The sequence below is a fragment of the Aphelocoma coerulescens genome, chromosome 22 (assembly GCF_041296385.1).
Source record: "Aphelocoma coerulescens isolate FSJ_1873_10779 chromosome 22, UR_Acoe_1.0, whole genome shotgun sequence".
Taxonomy (NCBI): domain Eukaryota; kingdom Metazoa; phylum Chordata; class Aves; order Passeriformes; family Corvidae; genus Aphelocoma; species Aphelocoma coerulescens.
In genome coordinates, this window is record NC_091035.1 from 781,330 (window position 1) to 795,909 (window position 14,580).

General features: G+C 48.7%; 2 protein-coding genes across 2 annotated transcripts in view; both read right to left on the reverse strand.

The window, feature by feature from the left end:
* Window positions 1–4,619: 4,619 nt before the first annotated feature.
* LOC138121683 (gastrokine-1-like) lies at window positions 4,620–7,751 on the reverse strand. The gene is made up of 4 exons (XM_069035433.1): window positions 7,665–7,751; window positions 7,334–7,444; window positions 5,211–5,349; window positions 4,620–4,708 (listed from the first exon to the last, which is right to left on the reverse strand). The coding sequence occupies exons 1-4, from the start codon at window positions 7,749–7,751 to the stop codon at window positions 4,620–4,622; spliced, it is 426 nt and encodes a 141-aa protein (XP_068891534.1).
* A 1,041-nt stretch (window positions 7,752–8,792) lies between these two features.
* The window catches only part of LOC138121611 (uncharacterized), a 38,716-nt gene continuing 32,928 nt past the window's right edge, over window positions 8,793–14,580 (reverse strand). The window contains exons 43-50 of the mRNA XM_069035305.1: window positions 14,271–14,398; window positions 13,939–14,049; window positions 12,660–12,798; window positions 11,732–11,833; window positions 10,985–11,112; window positions 10,653–10,763; window positions 9,374–9,512; window positions 8,793–8,896 (exon numbers count right to left, since the gene is read on the reverse strand). Coding sequence (XP_068891406.1) covers window positions 8,793–8,896; window positions 9,374–9,512; window positions 10,653–10,763; window positions 10,985–11,112; window positions 11,732–11,833; window positions 12,660–12,798; window positions 13,939–14,049; window positions 14,271–14,398 — 962 coding nt within the window. The remainder of the gene's footprint in view (window positions 8,897–9,373; window positions 9,513–10,652; window positions 10,764–10,984; window positions 11,113–11,731; window positions 11,834–12,659; window positions 12,799–13,938; window positions 14,050–14,270; window positions 14,399–14,580) is intronic.

Genomic DNA, 14,580 nt, shown 5'->3' on the forward strand with positions numbered 1-14,580 from the left:
GTCTCACGGTTCTCCTACGCTCTCAGCAAACAGCTGAGCCCTAACTTTATGTGACTTGCTGAGACTGCTGATTTGCCTCTGAGTCGTGAAGGAGAGAATATTGTCCTGTGGACGCCTCACGTGTGTGTGCCGCCCCTGGAACAGAGCACTTCTCTCTTTCACGTTTGAGTAGGCATGTGGAGTTCCATCCCTGCCAAAAGGGAGATTTCACCCCTGCAGTCCCCACCCCTTTGGCATTTTCATTCTGTGAGCCCTACAGAAATCACTAAGAGTTCACTCAGTGCCAGGAAAAGCTCAAAACCGTTTAAAAGCTGCCCAGCCTTAAGAGTTCTGTGGGAAAGTGATAGGTGTACTTACAGGGAACTTCATTTGGATGGTAGGCCAGGCCAGCTCTGCTGGTAATTGATGTGTACTCTTACTTTTTATACATAATATCCCAAAGTTAAACCTGAAAATGGGTTTGCCTTATTGGCAGGTGCCCTGTGTTCACAGAAGCATGACGAGTTTCCTGGGGAAGTGCTCTGATAAGAGCAGGCTTTGATACCAGCCTGATTGAATTCATTGCATACCGGGAACTGAAAGAAAAGTGGTCGTGCTAAGCTCAATGTATTTAACAGTGACTTTTACATGGAACAAAATGATCATCAGAAGCAGAGCACAGATTGCCAGTAAACTTGTAGTGACGCTTTGTGCCGATGTGGCAAAGGACTCAGCCTGAAGTCGTACCTATAACCAAAACCACTGTTCAGACCAAGGGAGGTGCTAATCTTGCTGTGTTAAAAATGTTCAGTGAGTCCTGGGAGATCACGAGGTTGGTTCTAAACCGTAGGAATTGCTGAGTTCTTCTGCTGACCTTCCTTTCCGAGCTCATGCAGCATCTGCTTTCTGGTTGTCAGACATGGCCCTGAGAATCTTCAGAATCTTCCCAGAGTTCCTGCAGGAGATCAGCAGCTGATTATGGACTAAGGGCTGATTTGAGAAAGGGCCCATAAACTAGAGGTAGCAAAACATGTGTGAGGGAGGAGCAGTGACATGGGGCACTTTCTGTCACCTGCTACTTAGGAAGTGGATTTTAATCTTTCTCTGACTTTGACAGTGATACACAGAGCCATGGCCCAGGAGCCTGTGGTAATTTGGATTTGCTTTTTCCCTGTGCCTGTTCCAGGCTCCAGAAGCAGCATTCCCAGAGGAGCTCACTTGCCAGCTGCCAAAGTGCTTTGTATTTGAGAGCAGTTCTGCCAGTCCCCGTGTGCTGACTGTGCCCTTGGCTGCAGTTCAGGGTGGGTTTGCACACTAAAGCTTCCTCTGCCTTGCCAGAACGGCGCGATGGGGACTCGGTGTCGCTCGGAGCTGATGTCTCTGAACACTCTTCTCCTGTGCCATCCACTGCTGAGGATCATTGCTGCAGCTGTTCCTGCAAAAGCCAGGGGATCTTACTTTCTTTGGGAAGGGGAGGCCCAATTCTCACTTGTGCTGCTCAGGGCCACACTGTGTCCTTCTGCTCCTGCCTGGGGCCTTGCTGGGGCTCCCTGAGTGCCGAGGAGGTGCAGCAGTGTGCCAGCACTGTGAGCGGAGCACTCGGCTTTTCATCTGTTTCACATCCACTTCGTACTTTGCTCAAGGTGTCAAATACGGTGAATGAAAGTGATAAATTACCAAGGGGAAAGATTTACAGTTCTTCTAATGGGACTGATTTGTGGATGCCAAATGGAGACCGGTTATGTCCTTAGCCTCCAAGATGTCAAATACACATGAAAGTCTTATGTTAGAAAATCTTCTTATAGCCTCTGGAAATTCCATTGATTGAGCCCTCCTCAAGAAAGGCAAGAGAAACCAAGCTGTACAATCATCCTCCCTGCAGTGTCGTTAGCAATGAGTTGGAAAGCTGTTTTGTCCCTGTCTTGCACCAGTTCGAGCCAGCTTGGCCATTACAGAAATGCATCACCCTGGGAACCCTGAACCTCCACATCTTCCATCAGCTGCTGAGCGCTTGAGCAGTTTGTGTGGCGAACGCCCAGCTCAGGCACTTGACATTGAGCACAGCTTACGGAACTAGTGACAGCAGTAGAATAGCCAGGGAAAAGGGCAGGGAATGGGGCTTTGTCTCCATAAGACCCTGTTTTCTTTCCAGTACAAGTTTGTGTCCTCTTTAAAGCTCTGCTCAAGGCATTCTGTAAATTCTTGTAGCACTGTGCAGCAACCTCCCAAGGGTAAGAAACATTTCAGATTTCACCCTTTCCTCAAATTACTATTTCGTTCTGTGCACACACATGTTCATGGGCTTTTTCTGCTCCTTGCTGTCTAGCAAGAGTAAACCTGATGAAATTATTTCTGGTTGCACCCTTGAAGCTGGAGCTTGAGGGGGTTTTTTAACCGTGGAATGTGATTAATTCTGTCCTTGAGCCACAGTTTTCTAGGCTATGTCACCCTGCCTTTATCTAGAGCATGGCATGGCCACCCGAGTGCAAGTGGGAGCATGGAGAATTATGTTGGTTTTTAGAGGTGTTGCTTCACTCTTTACCTTTTCTCCCCACTACTTGCTGACTCCCTGATAAAGTAAATATTTATGAAAAGTATCTGGAGAAAAAACCCATGAGCCGCCATGAGACTTTATTGTGATCATACAATCTCAGCGTAACTTGATTGAATCCTTCTCCTTTACATGTTTAAATTTCTGTGTGTTAATCAGACTTGAACTGAAATGCTGCAATTTTACTTTTCACTTGATGCTCAGGGTTCTCCTGTTTACCTGTTTTTTTGTGGATGACAGTGTCAAATAATGGGTCAAATTCTTCTGGCAATTTTATAAGTTAAGAGTAGTTCTGTAGCTTAATAATGTTTCATCAGGATAACCTAGAATGTATTTTAAAATGTTTGGCCTTATGAAAGAAACAGAGAAATTTCATTTTGTGTGGAAATAAACATTGCTTTGCTCTAACTGTAACACCATATTAATTGTTCTGCACATTTCTCACATTCCATTTCATGCTGGCTTCCCTGATACAATCAATCTGCCTGTAAGTGTAACCGCTGAGGAAAAAGTGATTTTATTTGAGGAAAGGATGGAGAGGCTTCAAGAGGTTTGAGAGATCTAAAGGATGGAAAGCACAAGGCCCACTTTGAGAATGTGAATTTGAGAATTCAGATACCTTTGCCTGAGAGGTGCCTTAGTGAATTCCTCATCCTTGCAACCTGCTATAGAATAAAGCCTGTGGGGCCAGTGAGAGGGTATCAGAAGGATGTTATGTGGCTGGTATTGGTACTAAAGACAGATTTTTATTCACCTCGATAACCTGGGGCATCCTTCCATTTTTGTTAGAGAAGAAGAAATGATCTTGATTCTAAAATTCTGAGAAACAGGGACCATGCCTTGCTAAAAAATAAAATTATATTCTAATTTTCCTGTAAAATTCTCAACTGTCAATTGTTTGGGATTAATTCTCAGTCTCCTTGATTTTTCTCTATGACAATGGCTTGACCATTTTAAAAATTTGAGTTCAGGAATCTACAGAATGATTGAGGAGGAGAAAATTCTTCTTGGGTGGCAAGAGTCCAAGATAATTGCATCCCTCAAGTCCCACTTGCTCAAAAAATCAACAGAAACAACAATAACCAAAAAGAACAAAAACAAAAACACCAAACAAACCCCAAACAAACCCCAAAAAGTGAGTTTTGCGAATAAAATTCACAAATTCACAAAAAGTGAATACAAGTTAGGTATTGGGTCACAGTAGATGGGGATTGACATTTTGCCAAGTGCTCTTGTTAGCTCAGCAGAAACACGAGTGTATTCCTAGCTTGATTCGTGTCCAATTCATATACCTGGACACTGGGAGATTCTCATAGAGAGAATCTGGAATATGCTGTCAGGAAAGAGACATGTTCCTGGCAGCAAAAATGGAAGAAATCTTTTTATTTTTCATGTTCATGGCTGAACTAGAGGCATTTGGGAGGAGATGACTTGGAATCTTGCACTGTCTCAAGGGATCAACAGTTGTGTTTATACTGTGTATGCATCTTTGGAGCACATTTTCATCCACTTCAGTGTTCAACATGATGCCCTGTAGCCAGTCCTTGCTATGCACTGGAAAATAGAGGGGTCTCTAAGAACGACATGGTAAATTCTACAGAGACTCCCCTTCCCCTAAAAAAGGCAAATTCACTGCTTTGCACTTCTTTCCTTCTGCCTTTTGTGCCCCCTGAATCAAGGTTTTTAATGTGAGGCATCTTCCCCTGAACGGGGAAGGAAGGTCCCAACTGTGAATGCCTTGTTTGCAAAGCACCTGGGGCTTGCACAGCTCTCTGGGTGTGCCCTGTGTTGAGAGCTGGTGATGAAAAGAGCTTTGGAAGGGCTCAAATGGGGCAGAAGGGAGACAATCAAAATATTTCCATGGAAGTTTCAAAGATGATTGAGGGGTATAGTAATGAGAAACAAGCCAGAGGTGATCTATGCAAAAGGTTTTTAATTGAACGCCCTAGTCAACAAATTATTTGTTTCAGCATCTGAACCATCAAGAACAAAACTCTTGAAAGAGGAGATGTCAGGGAGGAATGGCATGAGGGTTGGCTTTGGGCGGCAGCTCAGACGGATGGATCTTGGTTCAAGAAAGGTAAAGTTTTCAGACCTGTCCATTGCCATGGCAGTACTTCAGCTCAACAAGTCTCAAGACATCAAGTGCAATGCATGATTGTTGATTGTATCGGGGTCCTTTAAAAAAACAAGCAAAAAAATTACAATTAGTTCATGGGTAAGATATTCTTTGGTAATCAATAAGAGCTCATTTTTGTTACTTGAAGTGAACTAGGTTGTCCATAATTGCTGTATAAGAAATCATTTAATAGACAAAGGATATTATTGAAGTCATGAGACAACACTGGGTCTATAATACAGAAATGAGAGAACAATGGTGCTTAGAGCTACTCTTTCTCTCAGCGTAGACATTGCAGAGGATGTCAGTGTGTAAAATCCTAGGCATTGAGTTAAGCCACCTTAAATTTCACAGAAAGAGGTAGTAACGATATAGATCAGGTCATTTGTGGGGGCTGTGTGTCAATGTTGTTTCAGTCCTGATCTGCGGAGATGCCGAACCCTTTGTGCAACTGCTGCAGCCCTTGGTTTGTGTGCAAGAGCAGCAACTGTGCCTTGGTCATTTGCCAAGAGGAGAAAAAGCCAGGTCAGTAACACTCAGAATTCCCATGCTTGCACTCACCGTGAACTTCGTAAGCCATGTAGGTGGTGAGTCCGCTGCACATAGAGAAGACGTTTGCTCCGTAAGACCTGAGGTTGTTGACCAATCCATTGGCGACAAAGGTGATCTGCTTGGTAGGTCTTCCAAAACCGATCAGGTTCTAAAAATCAAATACCAGCATTGAGCAAGCTCAGTGCTGGGATCTGGTTCCTGCTAGGCCTATTCCTAGGTCTGGAATGAGGACTCGGGGCTGGGTATTTGAGTCCCAACTGCCTTCAGGGACACCTTTCAATCCCCTGGGGGCCTGTGGGAGCACTAGCAAGCCTTGAAGGCAGCTGCAAAGGCAGAGCTCGTTCTAAGGGAGTCAAGGTGCAGGGAGCCCGAGGGGAAGTGGCAGCGCAAGGAAGGCGCTGAAGAGGAGAAGAGGAGTGCGGCCGCTCTGTGTAGCCAGTGCTCGGCTCCTCGCAAAGCATTTGCTCAGTCCCTGCCCTCGGCCCTCAGAGGCACTCGGGCTGTCGGCTGGAAGGCCGGCGGCAGAAGTGTCTTGCTGCAGCCCGTTCTAAACGGGAGCCAAAGAGGGCAGCAGCAAGCCCGGGCAGATACATTTGCTCTCGGACTATTTGCAGGTGGTGCTTAAGAGCTCTCTGAGAGCCCTGGCTGCTCTAGCGGGACGGGTCTTTCTGAACGGCTCCCGCGGGCTTTGTTTCAAAGGAATTGCCACTCTCTTTTCCTCCTGGAGTGCTTTGTGGCCTGGCCCAATTCCCTGGCTGCCGGTGTTCCCTCGCACGCCCTCGGCTTCCCTCTGCTCTCTAGCTCCTTCCTCAGCTAGGGCCACAGGCCTCCTGTTGTGGCTCCTCGCAGGAAAGTGGGGGAAAGGCTGTGGAATAGGGAGACGCTCTCTCGCGCCCCAAAGAAAAGGGAGTCTGGCCGAGCGCAGCTGCAAGGCCAAGTTCTGAGCCGACCAATGCCGTTTGGTACTGAAAAGTCTGCAAAGGACTTAGAGATCTTGGCATGCCAAGAGAATGAAGGCCCTGGAAGGGCTCCTCAGAGCAAGGCTTTGTCCAGCAAGCTGCAGAGCTCAAGGTTCTCAGAGAAAGCGGAGCTGGGGGAGGGAACGATGCAGCCCCTTTCTTCTTTTGGCAAAGCATTCCTACAACAAATTTCCAATCTACACTACTGTTGAGGGAAAGGAAACCCTGCCACTAGTGACAACCTAATCGTTTCCATAAAGAAAAAGCACATGAAGAAACGGCCCGCTGATCTCCAGTGTTTGGACAGGGTTGGCAGTGCTGGCTGTGATTGTTACATATATAGGCTTTCAAAATAGTACACTATGATGAAAGGGTTTTTGAAAGCTGACTGCACAGTGCTTCCTTCTCACTGGGGAGCAAGGAGTTGAGGTTAGCTTCAGGAGGATGCACTTTAGGACTTGGAAGCCACGAACTATAGCTAAAGCTGAATCTTTTTGCTTATGCCTTCACTGATAAGACTAATGGTTTTCTTCTCCCCTCTAGATGTTCTTGCTCTTTAAAGCCTTGATTTTTTTTAGGACTCAGTTCTGAGTCTTCCGTGGAAGCCAGTGCCTACCAATGGTGAGTATGCTAAATGATAATATATTTTTTTAAATGTCTGTGCTAATTTAGTGGGCAGAGCTCATGTTAACATGGTACTTAGTTATTTGAAAAGGTTTTGAGAGATGATTGTAAATCGTCCAGCTTATTGGCATATTTGTTCTTAATCAAATACACCTCGTCCAAAGAAATTAATTTTTTTAGCCTGCAAGGAATGGAAGATTATAAGGGGTACCTTACAACAAATCTGCACTCTTGGGTCATAAGAGAGTATTAAAAAGAGATCAGTATAAATACTCATTGCAAACAACATAAAAATTACCCAGGATATCTACAAAATTAATTAAACATGAGAAATCTTCACTAAAAGCATCTTAAAGAAAATATTCTTATTTTTGAAACTTTTAAAATAGAATATAATTCAAAATAAATTGAAGTGCATATAAACAGTGTGATCTCAATCACCTCTAAACACCTGATAGTTTAAAAGGCTTTGAAAAGAACAGTCTTCCACATCTGTTTCCTTTCAAATACTGTGCAACATTCCAAGTAATTCCTCCATTAAATTCTTACCCTCCTCTCTGCAGCCACTTTGACAACTGCAGCAAAGGTGGGCATCTCACTCCTGTTCATGGTGGAAATGTAGCAGGTTCTCTCTTGCATCACTTTTGTTGCAATGACACCCTGTAAAATAAAATTATAAGCACTCACAATTCAATTTTTTCCACCTGTTAACACTGGAATAAAGTTTGGATTGAAACAATAACAAATGCCAACAGTTTCTACAACATATCATGGACTCCACACTTTAGGATAAGGAAAACAAGCCCTGTCCCTGGGCCAGCTGTACCAGGAGCCAGTCTCCTCATATGCTTTTTGAACAAGCACCCTCCCTGCCACTCACCGTGTTGTAGTTCCAGATGGTTTTCCAGGACAAATGGTTGCTCTTTTGCTCAAAAATTGCCTCTTGTGTTTGACTGTTGATACTCATGCTTTGTGAGACACCAGAGATGGAGATTTGAGTGTCCCCACCAGAGATGGAGATTTGGGAATCTCCGCCAGTGATGATTTGCTGGTTGTTATCCGTCTGCTAAGATTAGAAAACCACAAAAAATATTTTAAGACTAGGAAAGTATCTAGTTATAAGACCAAATATACACGTAAAATCCCTGCAAAAAAATAATAAGTGCAAGGGTCTAAGGAGAGATGGCAGAGGAGATATTTTTTCAAATGAAAGACAGAAATTTTCAAAACAAAACCAAAATAAAACCCATGGTGTTGAGAAAAAAACCTAAGAATTCTTTTCAAGCATTCAGTGAATCATTGCTGCATCTGACAGCTGTCATCTGGTGCCTTCGGAGGTTGATGCATGCAAGACCACTGGCCACAGTCAATCCAGGCTCAAGGTCTTGGATGGAAACCTCTGCTGACCCACTGCTCTGTTTCAGCATCTGCAGCCTCGAGCAGAAAGCTCTCGAAAGAGGAGATGCCAGGCCAGAAGAGCATCAGGCTTGGCTTTGGGCAGCAGCTCTGGAGCCCCCCCATTTGGTTCAAGAAAGGTAAGGGCTAAGCTTTTCTCACCGGGAAAGATCCAGGCCAATTGCTCTGCCAACCGCCAGTCCAATTGCCATGCCAACCGCCTGTCCAATTGCCAGGCCAACCGCCAGTCCAGTTGTCATTCCAACCACCATTCCAATTGCCATTGCCATTGCAATATGTCAGATCCACAACTCTCAGGACATGGAGGGTAAGGCATGATCCCGAGTTCACCTGGGATCCTTGGAAAGCTAGAAAAGAAAAGACAAAACCCCATGAGCTGAAAGACCTTGGCTGCCTGTCTACAGGAGGGTGCTGGTGCTGCTCCGGGCCAGCCAGGTTCTGAAGGATTGCTGCACTCGGAATGTTTGAGCTGTACGAGGGACAGATTCCCTTGGAGAGGCCAAAGAGCACCAGCTGTGTGGCTCAGCAAGGAATGCCCACAAAGACGCGCTCTTGAAACCCCTTTGGGATTTCCCGTGCAGAAATCGGGGCTCTATGGCACTTGCTCCTGGGAATCCCGATGGCTGGGCATTACACGGTGAGGCTGCTGGCAGTTCACGGGCCCAGGCATATGGGCTGTGACGTTCTGGAAGAGTCCTACCAAGTGCAGGTCATTAAAGCCCTGGGGAATGCGACCGTTGGCCCTGAGAGAAACCTCGAGGGATCGAAGCCGCTTGGCTTAGCGTTGTGAAGCAGCGGGGTTTGGTGGCTGCCTGGATCCCACTCGTCAGCAAGCTCTGAGCTGAAGGACAGCGGTTCTTTGAATGACCCGTTTTCTTGACTGGGCATTACAGGGGAGCTCAGAGTGGGTTGAAACACTCTGGGCCCAAATCTAAGCCCTCTTAAGCTTTGTGGAAAGCAGCTATAAGGGTTTGCTTTGGGTCATTTCTGGGGGCTGCGACACCACCCTGTTGCAGTCCTGATCTGCGGAGATGCCGAACCCTTTGTGCAACTGCTGCAGCCCTTGGTTTGTGTGCACCTCAAGGTGCAAGAGCGGCAACTGTGCCTTGGTCATTTGCCAAGAGGAGAAAAAGCCAGGTCAGTAACGCTCAGAATTCCCATGCTTGCACTCACCGTGAACTTCGTAAGCCATGTAGGTGGTGAGTCCGCTGCACATAGAGAAGACGTTTGCTCCGTAAGACCTGAGGTTGTTGACCAATCCATTGGCGACAAAGGTGATCTGCTTGGTAGGTCTTCCAAAACCGATCAGGTTCTAAAAATCAAATACCAGCATTGAGCAAGCTCAGTGCTGGGATCTGGTTCCTGCTAGGCCTATTCCTAGGTCTGGAATGAGGACTCGGGGCTGGGTATTTGAGTCCCAACTGCCTTCAGGGACACCTTTCAATCCCCTGGGGGCCTGTGGGAGCACTAGCAAGCCTTGAAGGCAGCTGCAAAGGCAGAGCTCGTTCTAAGGGAGTCAAGGTGCAGGGAGCCCGAGGGGAAGTGGCAGCGCAAGGAAGGCGCTGAAGAGGAGAAGAGGAGTGCGGCCGCTCTGTGTAGCCAGTGCTCGGCTCCTCGCAAAGCATTTGCTCAGTCCCTGCCCTCGGCCCTCAGAGGCACTCGGGCTGTCGGCTGGAAGGCCGGCGGCAGAAGTGTCTTGCTGCAGCCCGTTCTAAACGGGAGCCAAAGAGGGCAGCAGCAAGCCCGGGCAGATACATTTGCTCTCGGACTATTTGCAGGTGGTGCTTAAGAGCTCTCTGAGAGCCCTGGCTGCTCTAGCGGGACGGGTCTTTCTGAACGGCTCCCGCGGGCTTTGTTTCAAAGGAATTGCCACTCTCTTTTCCTCCTGGAGTGCTTTGTGGCCTGGCCCAATTCCCTGGCTGCTGGTGTTCCCTCGCACGCCCTCGGCTTCCCTCTGCTCTCTAGCTCCTTCCTCAGCTAGGGCCACAGGCCTCCTGTTGTGGCTCCTCGCAGGAAAGTGGGGGAAAGGCTGTGGAATAGGGAGACGCTCTCTCGCGCCCCAAAGAAAAGGGAGTCTGGCCGAGCGCAGCTGCAAGGCCAAGTTCTGAGCCGACCAATGCCGTTTGGTACTGAAAAGTCTGCAAAGGACTTAGAGATCTTGGCATGCCAAGAGAATGAAGGCCCTGGAAGGGCTCCTCAGAGCAAGGCTTTGTCCAGCAAGCTGCAGAGCTCAAGGTTCTCAGAGAAAGCGGAGCTGGGGGAGGGAACGATGCAGCCCCTTTCTTCTTTTGGCAAAGCATTCCTACAACAAATTTCCAATCTACACTACTGTTGAGGGAAAGGAAACCCTGCCACTAGTGACAACCTAATCGTTTCCATAAAGAAAAAGCACATGAAGAAACGGCCCGCTGATCCCCAGGGTCAGGAAGCTGCTACTCCTTAGGAATCTTACCCTGCTCTCTTGTGCCAGGTGGGCCAGATTATCAAAGCGGGGCATCTCGTTTCTGTTCATGACGGAAATGTAGCAGGCGTTCTGTTGCGTGACTTTGGTTGCAATGATGCCCTGTAAAATCAAGTCATCGAGCACTCAAAATTTACATTTTCCAACTGTTAACATTGGGATGAAGTCGGGATGGAAAGCGTAACAAATGCTGAGAGATTCCACCCCACATCGTGGACTCCAAACATTCAGAATACAGAAACAAGCCCCGTTCCTGGGCCCAGCTGTACCAGGAGCCAGTCTCCTCGTCCGCTTTGTGAACGAGCAGCCCCCCTGCCACTCACCGTGTTGTAGTTCCAGATGGTTTTCCAGGACCCGCTGATGCTCTTTTGCTCAATGATTGCCACACGCCATTGCCTGTTGATGATCACAATTTGGGACTGGCCACCAATGATGACTTGCGTGTTGTTGCCTGGGATGTTGCCTGGGATGTTGCCTGGGATGCCGGGAATCTGCTGAGACTGAAAAGCCAAGGGAAAGAAGACGTTTGGCCTTTGAAGGGAGACAGTGATGTCCCCAAAGCTTCAGAAAAATCCCTACTACAACAGAAGAAGTGCTGGCCCCAGGACAGTGCAAGTACTGGCCTCATTCTTTTCAAAAGGACCCAGAATCAAGGCTGTGGTGTTGGGCAAAGGCCCGAAGAATTCTTTTCAAGCATTCAGTGAATCATTGCTGCATCTGACAGCTGTCATCTGGTGCCTTCGGAGGTTGATGCATGCAAGACCACTGGCCACAGTCAATCCAGGCTCAAGGTCTTGGATGGAAACCTCTGCTGACCCACTGCTCTGTTTCAGCATCTGCAGCCTCGAGCAGAAAGCTCTCGAAAGAGGAGATGCCAGGCCAGAAGAGCATCAGGCTTGGCTTTGGGCAGAAGCTCTGGAGCCCCCCCATTTGGTTCAAGAAAGGTAAGGGCTAAGCTTTTCTCACCGGGAAAGATCCAGTCCAATTGCTCTGCCAACCGCCAGTCCAATTGCCATGCCAACCGCCTGTCCAATTGCCAGGCCAACCGCCAGTCCAGTTGTCATTCCAACCACCATTCCAATTGCCATTGCCATTGCAATATGTCAGATCCACAACTCTCAGGACATGGAGGGTAAGGCATGATCCCGAGTTCACCTGGGATCCTTGGAAAGCTAGAAAAGAAAAGACAAAACCCCATGAGCTGAAAGACCTTGGCTGCCTGTCTACAGGAGGGTGCTGGTGCTGCTCCGAGCCAGCCAGGTTCTGAAGGATTGCTGCACTAGGAATGTTTGAGCTGTACGAGGGACAGATTCCCTTGGAGAGGCCAAAGAGCACCAGCTGTGTGGCTCAGCAAGGAATGCCCACAAAGACGCGCTCTTGAAACCCCTTTGGGATTTCCCGTGCAGAAATCGGGGCTCTATGGCACTCGCTCCTGGGAATCCCGATGGCTGGGCATTACACGGTGAGGCTGCTGGCAGTTCACGGGCCCAGGCATATGGGCTGTGACGTTCTGGAAGAGTCCTACCAAGTGCAGGTCATTAAAGCCCTGGGGAATGCGACCGTTGGCCCTGAGAGAAACCTCGAGGGATCGAAGCCGCTTGGCTTAGCGTTGTGAAGCAGCGGGGTTTGGTGGCTGCCTGGATCCCACTCGTCAGCAAGCTCTGAGCTGAAGGACAGCGGTTCTTTGAATGACCCGTTTTCTTGACTGGGCATTACAGGGGAGCTCAGAGTGGGTTGAAACACTCTGGGCCCAAATCTAAGCCCTCTTAAGCTTTGTGGAAAGCAGCTATAAGGGTTTGCTTTGGGTCATTTCTGGGGGCTGCGACACCACCCTGTTGCAGTCCTGATCTGCGGAGATGCCGAACCCTTTGTGCAACTGCTGCAGCCCTTGGTTTGTGTGCACCTCAAGGTGCAAGAGCGGCAACTGTGCCTTGGTCATTTGCCAAGAGGAGAAAAAGCCAGGTCAGTAACACTCAGAATTCCCATGCTTGCACTCACCGTGAACTTCGTAAGCCATGTAGGTGGTGAGTCCGCTGCACATAGAGAAGATGTTTGCTCCGTAAGACCTGAGGTTGTTGACCAATCCATTGGCGACAAAGGTGATCTGCTTGGTAGGTCTTCCAAAACCGATCAGGTTCTAAAAATCAAATACCAGCATTGAGCAAGCTCAGTGCTGGGATCTGGTTCCTGCTAGGCCTATTCCTAGGTCTGGAATGAGGACTCGGGGCTGGGTATTTGAGTCCCAACTGCCTTCAGGGACACCTTTCAATCCCCTGGGGGCCTGTGGGAGCACTAGCAAGCCTTGAAGGCAGCTGCAAAGGCAGAGCTCGTTCTAAGGGAGTCAAGGTGCAGGGAGCCCGAGGGGAAGTGGCAGCGCAAGGAAGGCGCTGAAGAGGAGAAGAGGAGTGCGGCCGCTCTGTGTAGCCAGTGCTCGGCTCCTCGCAAAGCATTTGCTCAGTCCCTGCCCTCGGCCCTCAGAGGCACTCGGGCTGTCGGCTGGAAGGCCGGCGGCAGAAGTGTCTTGCTGCAGCCCGTTCTAAACGGGAGCCAAAGAGGGCAGCAGCAAGCCCGGGCAGATACATTTGCTCTCGGACTATTTGCAGGTGGTGCTTAAGAGCTCTCTGAGAGCCCTGGCTGCTCTAGCGGGACGGGTCTTTCTGAACGGCTCCCGCGGGCTTTGTTTCAAAGGAATTGCCACTCTCTTTTCCTCCTGGAGTGCTTTGTGGCCTGGCCCAATTCCCTGGCTGCTGGTGTTCCCTCGCACGCCCTCGGCTTCCCTCTGCTCTCTAGCTCCTTCCTCAGCTAGGGCCACAGGCCTCCTGTTGTGGCTCCTCGCAGGAAAGTGGGGGAAAGGCTGTGGAATAGGGAGACGCTCTCTCGCGCCCCAAAGAAAAGGGAGTCTGGCCGAGCGCAGCTGCAAGGCCAAGTTCTGAGCCGACCAATGCCGTTTGGTACTGAAAAGTCTGCAAAGGACTTAGAGATCTTGGCATGCCAAGAGAATGAAGGCCCTGGAAGGGCTCCTCAGAGCAAGGCTTTGTCCAGCAAGCTGCAGAGCTCAAGGTTCTCAGAGAAAGCGGAGCTGGGGGAGGGAACGATGCAGCCCCTTTCTTCTTTTGGCAAAGCATTCCTACAACAAATTTCCAATCTACACTACTGTTGAGGGAAAGGAAACCCTGCCACTAGTGACAACCTAATCGTTTCCATAAAGAAAAAGCACATGAAGAAACGGCCCGCTGATCCCCAGGGTCAGGAAGCTGCTACTCCTTAGGAATCTTACCCTGCTCTCTTGTGCCAGGTGGGCCAGATTATCAAAGCGGGGCATCTCGTTTCTGTTCATGACGGAAATGTAGCAGGCGTTCTGTTGCGTGACTTTGGTTGCAATGATGCCCTGTAAAATCAAGTCATCGAGCACTCAAAATTTACATTTTCCAACTGTTAACATTGGGATGAAGTCGGGATGGAAAGCGTAACAAATGCTGAGAGATTCCACCCCACATCGTGGACTCCAAACATTCAGAATACAGAAACAAGCCCCGTTCCTGGGCCCAGCTGTACCAGGAGCCAGTCTCCTCGTCCGCTTTGTGAACGAGCAGCCCCCCTGCCACTCACCGTGTTGTAGTTCCAGATGGTTTTCCAGGACCCGCTGATGCTCTTTTGCTCAATGATTGCCACACGCCATTGCCTGTTGATGATCACAATTTGGGACTGGCCACCAATGATGACTTGCGTGTTGTTGCCTGGGATGTTGCCTGGGATGTTGCCTGGGATGCCGGGAATCTGCTGAGACTGAAAAGCCAAGGGAAAGAAGACGTTTGGCCTTTGAAGGGAGACAGTGATGTCCCCAAAGCTTCAGAAAAATCCCTACTACAACAGAAGAAGTGCTGGCCCCAGGACAGTGCAAGTACTGGCCTCATTCTTT